This window comes from Hippocampus comes, unplaced genomic scaffold (assembly GCF_001891065.2).
Source record: "Hippocampus comes isolate QL1 unplaced genomic scaffold, H_comes_QL1_v1.1 scaffold331, whole genome shotgun sequence".
Lineage (NCBI taxonomy): Eukaryota > Metazoa > Chordata > Actinopteri > Syngnathiformes > Syngnathidae > Hippocampus > Hippocampus comes.
The window spans coordinates 251,592-268,262 of NW_017804904.1; the positions used below are offsets into that span (position 1 = coordinate 251,592).

A 16,671-nucleotide genomic window follows, 5' to 3' on the forward strand; every position below is an offset into this window, starting at 1 on the left:
AGTGAGCAGTAAATACCTCCAACAGCATTCTACATTCTTTGGTTTCGTGTTTGAACAGAACCAACAACAGAGAGGGGCTAAATAAAATCACAGTAAGGAACAAATTCCTGAACACCATATCGCACAAATCATACGGATTCTGAAAATTTACGTTTTTTTTTTTTTTTTTTTCCCCCTAACAGGTAGTTCCGTTTGCTTTTGCCCAGAATGGTGCTAGTCTACTCGAATGCTTTCATTTCCGGTAACTTTCCCGTAAATCACATGGTTCCTACTTGAAAACAGCAGAGTATTCATTGCATACTTCGGTAGTGTACAAGCAAGTTCTACAAGGAAACAAATATATCATTCATATTTCGTGGTTTTTTTTCTGCCGTTATTTTGACATATAAAATGCTTTGGTATGTTATAAGGATTTTTTTGCTCTTTATAAGGATTTTTTTGGTAGTCTATACAGGTTGGCGCTCCGAAAAGTTGACAGGTATGCGTGACCCTTGTGAGGATGAAGCGGATTAGAAAATGGATGGATGGATCGATGTTAGGATCATATCAAAATTTCAAGTATTGAAAGAAAATTATGATCGTGTCCGTGTATGTGCAGTATGTGTTATTGTGTGTGAGGTTAAAGCTAACTGCAAAAGTTTCCTCCGTAAAATTAATTTGTCTTCTATATTTCCATTTAAATAGTTAAAACAAACTTTGTTTCCATCTATCTATCTATTTATCTATCTATCAAGTGGTATTTAGGAAAATTCATCAGCAGGAAAAAAGTATACATATACATCAGTTGGTTTTTCTTTTTCTTTTAGCATATTTAGTATTGGAGAAAACACAAATATAATTAAAATTAATCAATTTGCTTTCATATTATGGTACTTGGATTACACAACATTTTTTTAACAGGTTACTGTAGTAACTGTATCAGAGTACAGTTTAAAGTACTGTATTATAAGTCATAACACAGCAGTAATCATGCTTATGTAAAATACCTGCCAAAGTAACACAATCGTGTGGCACCAAGAAAAACTGATTTAAACTTGCACTCATTCAATCAAAGTTTGAACTTTGCACTCTCCTCCCAGACTTTGTTACTGTATTGATTGTAAAGCGGTACTGAACTTTATAAAAGTGCCACACAGAAATGCGGGTGAAACAAAAACAAGACTGAGATAACTGGGATTACAGGAAAAAGTGATTTTTTTTTTTTAACCCCACAATGGGATACCACAAACTCTATCTGCTCATGTTACTGAGTAGTTACTCACTGGCTCGTAAGTAATCCGATTTTCATTTGGCAAAGGCATAATGGGACGGGTGTTCACTGAGATATAGCAATTGGACAGCACTTGCCGAAAGATCTTTGTCACATGCCTGTTCAATTAAAACTTCAAATAGGAATCAGTGCCATCATGATGTACATCAATAGCAGACTAGTAACAATATGCTCTCATTTGTGCTTTAAAATATATTATTGTTCCTTTTATGATGGTCTTGTGTTTCCAATCTCTTTTAAAGCAAAACTGTGTTACATATTTAACATACTATCCATGCAGTATGCTACGTTTTTTCCCCCTTTCCCAGAGCAAGACAATGGCAGTAAAGAGAACCCATCAACCTGCCTCTGTAAGTTGATTTTAACACATATAGTACAGTATGTTTCATTTACTACCCTAATTCACGATTCTTTTAATTACCAATCGTGCATTGTTAATGAAGTTGTTTTAATTGTGACTTTTTTATTCATTTATACAAAGATGTGAATGTGTTTCCATACAGGTCAGGGGTGGTAAAACGTCCCAAATAATCACAATCAACGACAGCTCTACTAAACTAATAGGCATCTGACCTATTTTCAAGAGATATAAGCAGCAGCAGAACTTTGTGCTGGTCATGATTAATTTGGACAATAGACATATTGTAGCAAACTTAGTGAGAAGATGGAAAGCTGAATCTACTGAAGAACAGGGTTCTCCAATTGGATCTCACTGAGTGCGAAATTAAGTCACAGTTGTCAAGTTGCAGGCAAAATTGTCTGGGAATTCATTTATTTATTTATTTATTTCAATTGGCCCAGGAAGTATTGTGCAGATGTTGATTGCTGCTGTGATTACTGTAGTGGAAAATAATCACAGGTGACACATGGGCTGTGAGAGTGGGAAGTCCATTCTTTTACTGATGTGGAAAGGTTTGAAAAACTATGAAGTTAGTAAATGTAATTTCCCCTCATTGGATGAAGTCTATCTATCTATCTATCTATCTCGCTATCTATCTATCTATCTACCTACCTACCTAGCTCGGGCGTTGGCAACCCGCGGCTCTTGAGCCTCATGCGACTCTTTAGCGCCGCCCTAGTGGCTCCCTGGAGCTTTTTTTAAAAATGTTTGAAAATGGAAAAAGATGGGGCAGGGAAATATATTTTTTGTCTTAATATGGTTTCTGTAGGAGGACAAACATGACACAAACATTCTTAACGTTTTTCAATGTTGTAAAAATGTGTAGATTAAATATTAAATTTCAACATTTTTGTCAATGAGGATTTGCGTCATAGCCTGCGACACACGTTTCTATTAGCAGGGCGAGATGCCAGAGAGTTGGCTGTTGTCAAAAAAAAAAAAAAACAGCGTTTCATGTACAATTCACCGAGGGCACTGGCAAAGAATGGGAATCTGGAGGGCTGAGAGAAGCATTTTTCAACAGTGCACGTGAGCTACGATAGTTAACACGCTGCAAAAGTGCGTCCCATGCCTCGTTCATCTTAGGCTGTTGCTCCTTATGGCATGCGTGTGTAAGTGCGTGCATATGCGCGCGTGTGCGGTAACGGGTCGTGTTGATCGAAAAGTAGATCTTCGGTCAAAATAGGTTGGGCACCCCTGCTCTACAGGATGCACTGCAGGGAAAAAAAAATAATTATGAAGACTCATTGTGTATTTGTAGCCTTCGTAGTCATTTCGAAAGTAGCCGACCCCTGACCTATCTAGCTAGCTAGGTCGTTAGGTATTAGCTATTAGTGGTTAGCATGCCTGCCTCACAGTTCTTATGCTTTGGCTTTGATTTGGGGGTGCTCAGCATTTCTCAAGCATTACATAACCATGCATATTTAACATCCATCAGAGAGAGACAAGTATACAGTATGTAAATATATATTTTAATGAAATATTTTTTGTCTTTTTTTCGTATTTTTGGTATTGAATTAATCCAAAAATAATTCAACATGATCAAGTTCATTACTTTTATATGATGGTACTTGGATTGAATGACTATACCTACAGACACCCATTTTACTGACGACTGACAGAAACACGCCTAGCTTGTCTCACGTGTGTAATCCGCCAATACGCTACTTCAGATCAAATGTGATGCGCCACTTGTCTCACGTGTGTTCACCGCGTTTGTATGTAGGAGGGAGTGACTTCACTTTGCTTCAAGTAGACAAGAGGAGGAGAGCTCGTCCTCCATCCAAAAAGGTTTATATTTCGCCAGTCAGTCTGGTGACCAATGGTGGTTGTTTTGGCAGCTAAATGCTATTTTGGTTGACACTTAAACTGTTGTAAACAATTCAATCCAGTCGGTTAAGAAAGCTGGCTGTGTTGTATGCCCACCAAGATGCTTATGCCCTCCGATTTGAGGCATGGATTTCTAGTAAAATAGTTATTCCAGTATTATCATTTCATTTTCGCGATTTTTGTTTGGTGAAATACTAATAGTGAGTTGCTTATTACTAAGACATTAAAAATATATAGAAATATTGATGTCATTTTTGTTTGATTGATGGCTACTCTTATCTGCAACAGCCAATCATGGCAAGACTGAAAATAAGGTTTGGTACGCCGGCGTATACGTGATGAATACATCAATGCTTGTGTGCGACCGTTCTGCACATTTTTCAAAGTGTGCCATTGTGTAATGTGGAAAGACATGTTGCTTCTTTTGTATTTTATGGACGACGTGTTTCTCTCGTGAAGTGACTTATCATGAAGTGACATTCACTATGGATCCGGAGAGTATGGAATTTGGGGCAACAGCCAACAACGTACAGCCACTTGAAATTCCAAGATTTTTATTTTTTTTTTTGACTTTAGTTAAAAATGACTTACTTTAAGCAGGATTAAAATCAGCATTGTTTTTCTCTGCAAGATGGTGAATATTTTTACTATAGTGGGTTTGTCAAATTTTTCCGGGTTACAGTTTTAGGAATACAGAAAATACAGCCTTACCACTATTGCCACATTGATTTGATCTACTGAGAAATGTGGAAACCTCCAGATGTCATTGTTATCTGCAGAGTAGTTCTCTGGTTGTGTATATTTTACATACAATTTCCAGCAGTGTTAACATCATTGATTGGATCAGCATGAAAGAATTGGAAATGATCTTGAAGACACGGCAGAATTGATATAACCATGTAATAATGTGTTACTGCAGTTACATCCAGGTTTGAGGTCAATAAGAAATACATCTACCAGTACGTCACAGAGAGCAGGAATGGTGCGGTGGGCACTGCCAACTTGAAGAATGGACTTAAAGTTACTTGTCAGGTAAAACTTTTTGTTGTGTGGCTCTCATTTGGTTCACTTTTCTGATCTCACCTTTCTCTGAGTTTTTTCTACTGACTCATTCTCCACACATACATACATAAATCTCCCCACCCCCCGACTCCCGCCCCGTAAGCCCCATGTATCACGCAATGGATCAATAATATAATGACAGGAGCTTGGTGTAGGTCAGTGCTGAAAGAGATTCGCGTCGGTTCTTATGCCCAATTCCCTTAAGCAAGGAAATCTAGACTTCCCTCTCCTAGAGAGCTTCCCAAGGTTTTTAACCAGCTCACCGATCTCAACCCCAGATAGAGGAAAATACACCTGAGGGTCCCGAGACTCTCTTTTCTCACAGAAAAGCATGTCAGTGGAATTGAGGTGGTCTTCAAAGTGTTCTTTCCACCAACTCACAATGTTCTGTGTCAAGGTCGGCACTGCCTCATCCCCATTTTTCAAGTATTGATGTTGCACCGCTTCCTCCTCACAAGACTTTGACTCGTGCCTTGGAATTTCTTTGAAGCTGTCCCGAATACGCTCTTCATTCTCTCACCAAACTCAGACAAGACCAAAGATGCATTCTACTTGGCCTCTTGGTACCTAACACATTCCTCCGGAGGCCTTCAGCCCAGGTTGGACTCCTCCAACTGCATCCACCAACTAGTTCAGAAATTGCAGCGATGACAGGCACTGACCATCTGAAAGCACCAACTCTGGTCGGTCGCCGCAACAATGGAGGCACAGAACATGGTTCACTTGGAGTCAATGTTCCCTTCCCCACCCTGGGACGTGCTCAAAGTTGCCAGAGGTGGTTGTTGATGCTTCTCTTAGAGAGGACTCCACCAGTCATTACCAGCACATGATAGGATCTACCTGGTCAGACCGAGATATTCCCCTCACTATCAGAGCCAACACATCACCAGGTCGTGAATGGTTCACGCCTCTCTTCATGTCCAAGACATGTCACAGGTCTCAGCGCAACATTATTTATAGCGCACTTTCACAGCAGCTGTTGTTGTACCAAAGTATGGTGCAGAAAACATATTATAGCAATAGTACAATCCTAAATTGTCAAACAAAATCTCCATTTAACTCATTCACTCCCAAAGACGTTTTTAGACGTCTTTTCAGACTTGGTCTAGAATTGGCTGGTACTGAATGAGTTTTAAATTACACCATTCACAGTGATACTATGCATAAAAAAGGTGCGCCATTCGAATTTCACCCCTCATTCCCTCCAATTGCATGTTTTTGAAGCAGAGCTGCCAAGCTACAGAACTCCACATCTTTTTTCCCCCCAATTTCCTTCATAGCAATTTGAACAAATTTCCATCTTATTTTTTACAATTTGTCAAGAACTCGGCTCTGCTCGAAGCAATCCCGGTGTATTAACTTCCGCGAACACCCACAAGACACGCAGCGTGTTATCGTCAGTCATCAGTGAAATGGGAGTTTGTCAGTACGGACCTGGTTGGAGACGATTCCGATGACGGACGAGAACCCACTTACACGGGTGCTGAGTCCGTCAGTTTTTCGTTTGCCATCATTGCGGCAACATGGGCGGATTGATGGCCCCTCCATCTGTTGTGAGAGAACGCCCACCTCTGGTAATAGGAGAAAAAGAATCACTCATACTGTTCATTTGGACAATACGATTGATCATTACTCTATCATAATAATTGTTGAAAAAATGTGGCTTTAATATTTGTTATTGGAATGTATTTATTGCGCCAACCTTGATATGGTGCATGCAGTTGCAGTCTGAGTTAAAGTCAGTGTGCCATTGTCAAAAATATCTGTGACTATAGATGAATCTATATTAAAGTTCATTCCAAGACAGTTCATTCCGAGCCCCGTCTCCAGGCCTGACTCCAGATAGGATCCCCAGTGAAGCATGTCTAAGTGAAAAAAAATTAGTTCCAAAAATTTACTCTTAAAAGAGAGATCAGAGCTGTACTTGGTCTGATAAGTCATCGAGGACTTACATTCTCTGAGTAACACTTCCGGGTGCAAAAATCCCCCAAACAAACAAACAAACAAACAAGCAAACAAACAAACAAACAAACAAACAAACAAACAAACAAACAAACAAAAGAAACCCTGACCCCATAGGTCCTAGGCTTATTGGGACAAACTAAAAACCTCCAGCACAATACCGCTCAGGCAGGAGTGACTCATTCGCTGCTCTGTATATTTAGGTAGAGATTGAAGTCCCTCAGATTTGTGGATTCGTCATGCGCACTATGGACTGCACTATCACTGAGGTGGCTGCCATTGATCCTCATGGCCAACCGGTGTACAAACAGTCCACTGGCTCAGGGGCCTTCAAGGCAGCCATGGAAAGGTGAGAATCATTTTTTTCACGTTGACTTTCAAGGTGACTTTGAATTCAGCCTGCTGTAGATTGAGTTTTCAGTTCCGTGAAATGATGTGGCATCTTTTCGTTCCTAAAATATTACCCAGTCTATATGAGTAGCGATATACAGCATTTTTTTCACCATTGAGCTCTTCTGTCTTTTCAAAGTGTTAATTTAATTTATATCCAGTAGATTGGCATGACACTACTCTTACTTCAAAATGCACAAACGAATCCTTAATTATTATTCAATTCAATAACGGAACACCAGTATGCTTTCAATAGTATCCAATTATACCCTCTAAGTCACCAGTGTCAAAGTCAAGGCCCGGGGGCCAGATCTGTCCCGCCACATCATTTTATGTGGCCCGCGAAAGCAAATCAAGCATGTCAAGTTCCATGATGCTTGCTAAAGTCTGAAACAAAATTTCAAACTGTCATATGTAATCCATATTAACATATGATGTTGCAAGTATTTTCTCATTACCAAACCCCACATTACATTAATGTAAACTGATGGAACAAGTCATTATTCATGACTTCTGATTTAGTCATCCATCAATTTGTTGTGCTATGTGTATGTAATATGTGGAGGTGATTAAACATTTATATGGTATCAGAAAATTGACCATCATAACAGCCCTCCAAGGGAAAACTTCACTACAATGTGGCCCGCGACAAAAATGAGTTTGACTCCCCTGCTCTTAGTAATATAAGTGAATGGTAGGATTCGTAAAAGTGTCAAAGAATTGTCAGAAGATGAATACCAAAAAAATGTTTTACCGCAATATAATGTCTCACTCTTGCCACTCCAGAAACCCCCTCAAGTTCTCAGTGCAGCAGATCTCCAGTGTTCAGCTGTACCCTGAGCCAAATGAACCTGTGTATATCATCAATGTAAAGAGAGGAATCATCTCTGCTCTCATAGTTCCAGCCACGGATGAAGAGGAGAGCAGCTTCCAGGTTTCTATCCTGTCACAAAATGCCCCATCATTTGAGAAATGCTGAATTTTTTTTCTTCTTTCAGAGCACATTGCATGGCCAGTGTTTAACTGAATGGTTGGTGAACACAAAGAAGGATTTTGCAGTAGACGTGACCTTATCGAGAGATCTGTCACAGTGCGACCAGTTCTACGGCCGGGAACTAATAAACAGTCCTCTTGCGTTTCTGCAAAAGCTGGTGAGTCAACAATAGCTGTCCACTGAGACTGAACTGAGACCAACTGCTACCTATATCACTGTAGGATTAGTCATTCAGTGCACAAAAGACCACCCTCAACCCCTGCCATCCCAAAACAAAGAAATAAACAAAAACACAAACTTTCATACTATTCATAATAAAACCCTCTGCAATATGAGCACACAACATCTTTCCTTTTATTTGCTTCGGGTTTTGTCCAACATGTGTGACATGGGTGTGTGGTACTTAGTTTCATAATTTTAGTAAAAAGTGGGACATGTCCAGCAACAAATGAGTCACAAGCAATGCAGTTAACTTCATATTCCATTTAGCGAGCAGTTATCATTCAAGCCCAGACAAAAAGCCTTGAGGATTCGAAAGCGATTTGGGGCCAGGTGATGAAATTCCGGGTAATCCAAAGATGGGTAAACACACACTTTGTTGTAGCAAAACACCAAACAGCCATGGGGACAGGCAAACATGCTAACGCAGAACTCGGGGTTGAGCACAGAAGATTGAGAGGATACCTCAGCATCCAATGATAATATTGTCCTAGTTTTGAACCCAGATGAAATACAACAATATTCTATGTTCTAAAGGTGCAACATACAATGAAATTTCTCCATTGCGAGACTAATAAAGGATTCCTTATCTTATCTTTACAATGTTGAAACTGCTAGGACATTTTGAATCAAGCCTTACTTTATCCAGCCCCCCTTTGCGTCCATGACCAAAGCAGTACACCTTACAAATGCGCATGCGCTCAACGTGTATGGTGCACAAGCCGACGTTATTTATTGGGAGGTTGCCAAACATGAACTTTTTCCAGTTTGACGTTGTATTATTTGGAATGTACAATCAATTAAAAATAGAAGCTTACCAAAAGACATATTGAGAATGATGATTTTGGTGGTGACTTCCCAGGTGCAATAATGTAGCCGTCCACAAAGTCATCATTGCATATGTTTACCCTTTATTTGTCTTGAGGGCTGTCCAATTCCTTCTTAGATTTTTTTCAACATTAAAATCAATATTCCAGTCAAAAAAACTCAGCGAGACGGGGATGTGACCGGCAGTACCTGGCAGACAACTTGCGCATGAGCATGCGTGACTGTGCTTGCCCAGACTATTGGGTTGCGCTTTCTCTCGCTACAGTCTGATTGGCTTGATTTGTCGCACCATGACAAGTTATACCAGTCGGTCTTAAATTGCACACATTGTCATGGGACGTATGGAGGGAAGCAGGGAGGAAAGTAGGTGTGCTCTTACAAAAATATTGAATTAGAAAAACAAAAAGGTAAAACAAGGCATTCCTGAACAATTAAAACAAAAATAAATGAACAATGCCCCAAAACAAGGTACAAAGTAACAAACCAAAAGTGAGAAAAAACTTAGCCCAGGTGGACGCAAAAACCTAACAAGAGACACACGGCCCACAAAGAAATAAGACAAACATGAGAAAAATTGAAAACTAACCAAACCAAAATCACCAAAAACACGGAGTGCATGGCTTTGATTTGTATGTTGTTGTGAATTGTGGTTTCTAGCACAGACCCTTGTCCAAGCTCATTACAAGCAAGCAAGACTGCAACTACCAGTTTCATGAGAAAGAAAGGCACATTATAACTGCTATGTGCAAAGAAAAACACATCTACCTTCCCTTCTTCGCTAAGTAAGCCATCCTATATCATAGTTTACTTTTGTATACTCTTTTATGCAATATTGTTCGAGCAATAATTTGCCTTGCAGGGACAATGGAATATCGTCCATGGTAACCCAGAAGCTCAGCTTTCACAGTTACAAAAGGATCAACAACAGAGTATTTGGTATGTTTAAATGTCAAGTACCGTATTTTCCGCATTATTTTAAAACTGTTTTCATGTATAGGGCGCACTGCATTATAAGGCGCATTGAATAGAAGCTACAATAGTGGCTGTGGTTGCACAATGCATCCACTAGATAAAGCTACGCTAAGGGAATTCAACGCAATGCAATACAGCTTTATTTATCTCGAGCAGTGGTTCTTAACCTGGGTTTGATCGAACCCTTGGGGTTTGGTGAATCAGTCTCGGGTTCAACAGAGCCTCTGCCATGGAAGTTAAGACACACCCAACTCAACATGTCAATTAGTTATGATACGCCCGCTTGGCCATCACTGGCTGGTTCATTTTGTGCACAATGAAAAAAATTATACTTCATACTAATTGTGTTTACGTTTTTCCGTTTTTTAATAAATGCATTTTTTATATCTTGAATTTGGAAAAAAAATCACATTTTAATTTTTCACTACTGAAGGGTTCGGTGAAGGCGCATATGAACTGGTTGGATCCGGTACCTCAAACAAGGTTAAGAACCACTGATCTAGAGCCTTCACAACCGCTGCAGCTGTCACAATGAGAAGTGTGCTTTTGGTATTATCTTCATTTCATTATGGCTGCACAGATGCTCACAAAGGCCTTGTCTGTTGGAGTGTGTGTTGGCAAATGCACATGTCAATTAGTGTCGGGCAGAACCCTTTTAGGTTACAATTGGTTCCTGCTACTAATCACCACTAGATGGCATAGGAACACCAACAGGGAAAGAACTCAATGGGGGAAGAGAGTTACAGTCTGTTTATATTAGGCGCGTCGGATGTTAGGGCGCACTGTCGGCTTTTGAGAAAATTGAATGCTTTTAGGTGCGCCTTATAGTGCAGTAAATACGATACCTTCTTTTCTATTATTATGATTATATTTTCAAGGAAAATGCAAAATTTGTGAAATAATAATAATCCGAATAAACATGTATTGGTGCAGATGTTGACCCGAGCCACAAAAAGCCACTCTACTTTGAAAATCCAGAAGACAAATCCCCATTCCAGACAAAAGATGCTGCTCTGAGGACCCTGAGTGATCTCCAGTCTTTGACAGGCTCCGACCATGGTGAAAAGAGGATGAGCCTTTTCTATAAACTAGTGTCTACCCTACGTAACCTGAAGAATGAGACGATGAACAAGATGGTCACTGAGATGCTGCGTTCATCTTCGTGGCTTACTTGGCAGGCCTTGCTTCAGTGTGGAACCCCTGAGTGCACCAGTGGTATCTTTCAGGCCATCAGAAGCGTGGATGGTTTGGCACTCGAGGCTGATGCCCTATTCTATGTGCTGAGTCTTCAGGAAAACCCCAATGCAGCACGAGTCAGAGATATGCTCAGCATGACTCAGTACAAACAGAGCAAAGCCATCATGTACGCTCTTGGCAACACAGTAAAGAAGTAAGCTCAACAATCATCCATTCATTTTCTATTCCCTGTTCAAGATGATGGCAATGGTTGGAGCCTATCCCAGGACAAATGGTGGATGACTTTATTTGACACCTTCTCAGTGCAATTTGATTGTGAACGTGACATTAACTGGGTCAACGATACATTAATATATGTCGTCCATATAAAATTAAATTACATGAATCACAACACTACCAATACCCATGCCACTGCCTTGCTGACTGTACTACCGCAAAACCACCAGTTTTAATGTCAATTTTTTGACACCACAAAAACAATACGACACTGTATTGTTTTTGTGGTGTAAAAAAAAAATGTTACTATATAATGTCCACAGGTTCCATCGAGGGAATATAACCCCTGAGGTGAAGGCTGTGTCAGAGTTCATGCGATCACTTTTAAATGATTGCACAGGAGAAATGAGGGACCATGAGGCAATGACCTTCCTTGTATTGAGGGTATGGATGATCAAACTTGTCCAATGGAGTTTATATTGGGGCCTGAGTGATACAGATTTTTAAAATTTATTTGTAAATCCGTCTTTCCATCCATTATCCAAGCTGCTTAGCCTCATGAAGGGTCGCAGGTGTGCTGGAGCCTATCCCAGCTGTCTTTGGGCAGTATGCGAGGTACACTCTGAACTGGGTACCAGCTAATCACAGTATTTGTAAAACCGAGCCCCAATATGTCAAATTCTGGAGTGCTCCGGAACCAAGTGGATCTCACAAACGTAGACACGGATAAAGATAAACGAACAAAAACAAAAAGTTTTACTACAGAAAACGCAATACCGACAAAGAACAACAAAGGTCGCTGATAACAAAAGTGCCAGGATAACTCGAGAAAACACAAACCGCTTGTCATGAAAAGACAAGGAGATCCAATTTCGAGAAATGAAGACAACTAAGCAAGAACAATACCTACACCAAGAATACAAAATGTGAACAAGACCGCTGTGAAACAAAGTCAAGAACGACTCGATAATCGAACACTTGGGACATGAGTCGTGAGCATGGCGAGCGAATTATCTGACACCAGGTTGTCAGCAATGCAGAGCTTATAAAGGTAGATGATTGTAACGTGTGACATTTGCGGCTCAGGAGGGAACGCCTCCCGATCACCCCGGATGCTGAAACACGAACAGAGCATAACAAATATATACTGTGTATATATATATATATATATATGTGTGTGTGTGTGTGTATTACTCACACACAGACACACACACACACACACACACATATTTACAGGCATTGTGGGCATATGAGAGGATTAATTCAAATCATTCTGTCAGCCACAGCACGTACGGTTTCATGAGAAAGTAAAATTATATCGCCGTTTACTTAGCAAACTCTGGCCAATTATTATTATTTTGAAAAGGCCTATATGATATATTCAGCCAGCCGATTAATCGTTCAGGCCCTATTTTATAGGTTTGGTTTCTGTGCAAGTATTTCATGTGTCCTGTTTTGATGTTTGTTGCTTTTTGATCACCAGGTTGTTGGAGTCATGGGTCGAGCTATGCAAACTGTCAGCCCTGATCTAATTTCCACCATTATGAATTGTTTCAAAAGAAGTGACATTGCATTATCAAACAAAAAAGCAGCTATTCAGGCTTTTAGGCAGATGGACATTAATGATCAGGTATAGTGATTTTATGTGGTATTAAAAGGTGGTTATATGAAATATTTATTTTTCTACATATCAGCTATATGAAGCAGATTTATATGTTCATAAATAAATATCTGTTTCTATTTACTGGCATAATAACAGCAAATTCATCAGGTATCATTTGTTTGCCAACAGATAAAAGACTTCCTCAAGGAGGTGTATCAGGATCCTCAAGGTCACATTGAGATACGTATTGCAGCCTACCTGACCCTGATGAAGAACCCAGACCAAGAATTTGTGATAGACATTGTGAACAACATGGAAGTCATGGAGGATGATCAACTCAAGAACTTTGTGTTTTCCCACCTAAAAAATATCCAAAGCTCTAATGAGCCACAAATGCACCAGTGAGTATTTTCAAGTGTATTCATCTAATTTCGCAGACCTGTGTCAGAGTTTGGGGTTGGGATACTGGCCTAACAGGAGGAGTTTGGGTGTCTACGGTCTTGTTCATGAGTGAAGGATGGTCAGTTGACAGATCGGGACAACGTCTGCAGTGATGTGGACTCTGCATCAGTCTGTCGTGGTCGAGAAGGAGTTGAGCCAAAAGGGAAATGTCTTGATTTATTCTTACACCGATGGTACCACCCACAACTATGGTCAGGAGCTGCGGGTAGTGGCCAAAATAACGCAATCACGAATATAAGCGGTCGAAGTGAGTCCTCTGCAGGATGTGTGTCCCTCGGTCATCCAGAAATGGCTCAGAGTAGTGCCACCTATCGTTCACATTGAGATGGAGCCAGATGAGGTGGCTCAGGCATCTGCCTCTGAGTGCAGTATTTCAGATATGAACTGCTCGTAGGAGGACCCGGTAAAGACCCAGGTCACTGGGGCGGACTACGTCTTCCAGCTGTCCACAAAATGCCTCGGGATTTCCCTGCAATAGCTGAAGCTGAAGTGGCTGGGAAAAAAACAAAAGTCAGGGCCTCTCACTGCAAAAGAGACATCCTGGTTCTGGTCTTCTGTTCTGGCATCACTGCAACAATGAATGGCTTCTTTTAAAACTGTGTTCATATACAGTGTAGGGTGCGCTGCATTATAAGACGCATAGAAGCTACAATAGTGGCTCTGGTTGCATTATGCATCCACGAGATGGTGCTATGCTAAAGATAATTCAATACAATTCAGTTTTATTTCTGAAGAACATTCACAACCGCCACAGCTGTAACAAAGCCATTAGAACTGGTCACAAACACGGACATGAAACAAATACAAATGGCATGACAAAACAATAAATGAAAGACAAAAGTTATGAAGACAATTGATTCAACACAAAAGGCATACAAACCTTGTGGGCTCACATCCACAAGGAGCTAAATATCCTGCAAAGTCTTGATTGTCTCCTTCCTGCTTTGTTTCATCAGTAGTTAGCGATGCTTTTGGTTTTATCTTCGTTTCATAATGGCTGCGCAGATGCTCACAAAGTCGTAGTCTGTTGAAGTGTGTGTTGGCGAATGCACATGTCAATTAGTGTCGGGCAGAACCCTTTTACGTTACAATTGTTTCCTGCTAATAATCACCACTAGATGGCATAGGAACACTAACAGGGAAACAACTCAATGGGGAATACAGAGAGATTGTAACTCCATACATAAAGTGCATCGGATTATAGGGTGCTGTGTCGGCTTTTGAGAAAATCGAATGCTTTTAGGTGCACCCTATAGTGCAGAAAATATGGTACATATAAGGTGGCAGAGCAATAGGAAGCCTTACTGCACATTATGCAGCAATAGCACAACAAAGTGGAACAGATTCCTAATGTATAACCCTTTAAGATGTGATCAGTTTTAAAAAAGCAAATAAGAAAGCAAAAAATTGAGCTCTGCTAAAAACCCTTCCTCCAATGGCACATGTATTGACAGCAGAAACAAGTGATGACTGGTGGCGGTACACTGTAATGGTTCAGTTGTACATGAGATAAAATTAAAAAGGTACATTTCATATTTACGGCCTGTACCGGTTTATTCGATTGTTCTCTCACTCCTCTACCTGAAGTGAACAAAAACAAAAAAGCAATTGTGACTCTCAAGTCAATACAGGCGGCTGTGCACAATTTAAAAATACTACATTGTGAATGTAAAACAGAAAAATGCATGGAATGTAAGTTCCTGATATTTTCCTCATTTATTTTGCTAAAGGTACAAGGAATATATTGAACTGGCTTTGCAAAATCGACTGTTAAACCCTAACGAGGTCATCGATGGCAAGTCACGCAACTACAAGATTGAATCTCCCGTGGGGTCACTCAGTGTAAACATCATCTTTGATGCCACAAATACTTTACCCAAGGAGGTTATGTTGGAGACAACTCTAAACGTTTTCAACTACAGCTATGACATCTTTGAGGTATTTTTATGAGTATTTTTATGGTGTGGTGAAATCCCAATGTTAAAACACTGCCTTAAAAAAAATTCCCTTCTTTAAGTTTTGTGTTGAGGGAACAGGATTACAACCAACAATTGAGGCTCTTTTTGGAGAAGATGGCTTCTTTCCGGATTCCATCTCCAGAGTTCTGTATTGGGCAGGTGATCAATCTCAGATGATCAAAGAGGTTTTGCACAAAATGGCACTTGACAAAGTTGCAAATAGGAGACAGGTGATTTGTTTTTCATGCATTATTTTTTTATGCAACTTCATCAATAGGACATTTTACATGAAGGGCAAAGAGCTAATGTATACACTGGGACTTTCTTCAGATTTCAGAGACACTACTGAATGACATCGCAAAGAGTGTCCAGAAGCTCATGAAGGACATATATTCTTCGCCGATCCCTGAAGCCACTGCCTATCTTAAGCTTTTGGGAAATGAGATGTATGTGAAGATGAGTGAAATACGACAGATGGCAGAAACTCTGTTCGTGTACTTCAATGTGTTCTTCCGAGTTCTACCTCCTCAGGTAAGATCATTTACTAACTTGATTATTGAAAAGTGGCACTCTGATGACGAAATCAAATAAAATGACAAAAACATGTCTCTCCGAATCATTATTGATTTACACCTGGAATAATTGCATTTTAAAAATCCCAAGTATGTTATGTTGATATTAGCTACACGGTTTCATGTCAAGTAAGTTAGGCTTTGGTGAGTCAGGTAGCATGCACAAATCCATTCCTCCCATGTGCTAGTAACATAAATGCAACTATTTTTAAATAATGAATTAATATGGTCACTGCTCCTTAAATCATATCATCGGAACGATGACTCCAACTGCTGGAAAATACATAGAAAGGTACAAGTCGCGAGTAACTGCTCTGTTCAATCGCAGTGTAAGAAGCTGTTCTTAGGCTCCCATATGTGTGTATACCGTAATGATGTGATCCTCATAGCAGGATTAACAAATACATTGTATGTTGCAAAAGCAATCTGGGACTTCTGGGGTCAGCTGTAATTGTATGCAATGTTGCATTTATTGAGGACTTTTTGTACTGTACTTTTTGTGAAATCAAATGACAACCTGGCGGCCTGGTGCTCCAGTGGTTAGCGCATCGACCTCACAGTGCAGAGATGCAGGGTTCGATTCCAGCTCCGGCCTCCCTGTGTGGAGTTTGCATGTTCTCCATGTGCCTGCGTGGGTTTTCTCCGGGTACTCCGGTTTCCTCCCACATTTCAAAAACATGCATGGCAGGCTGATTGAACACTCAAAATTGTCCCTAGGTGTGAGTGTGAGCGCGGA

General features: G+C 40.2%; 1 protein-coding gene across 1 annotated transcript in view; it reads left to right on the plus strand.

Moving 5' to 3' along the window:
• The first annotated feature begins 1,141 nt into the window (after window positions 1-1,141).
• The window catches only part of LOC109524262 (apolipoprotein B-100-like), a 34,131-nt gene continuing 18,601 nt past the window's right edge, over window positions 1,142-16,671 (plus strand). The window contains 15 exon segments of the mRNA XM_019883994.1: window positions 1,142-1,268; window positions 1,579-1,620; window positions 4,420-4,532; window positions 6,728-6,873; window positions 7,701-7,848; window positions 7,913-8,065; window positions 9,613-9,737; window positions 9,815-9,891; window positions 10,861-11,317; window positions 11,664-11,784; window positions 12,824-12,970; window positions 13,133-13,344; window positions 15,136-15,343; window positions 15,423-15,593; window positions 15,694-15,894. Of these exon segments, the coding sequence (XP_019739553.1) occupies window positions 1,214-1,268; window positions 1,579-1,620; window positions 4,420-4,532; window positions 6,728-6,873; window positions 7,701-7,848; window positions 7,913-8,065; window positions 9,613-9,737; window positions 9,815-9,891; window positions 10,861-11,317; window positions 11,664-11,784; window positions 12,824-12,970; window positions 13,133-13,344; window positions 15,136-15,343; window positions 15,423-15,593; window positions 15,694-15,894 (2,376 nt within the window). The 5' untranslated portion in view covers window positions 1,142-1,213.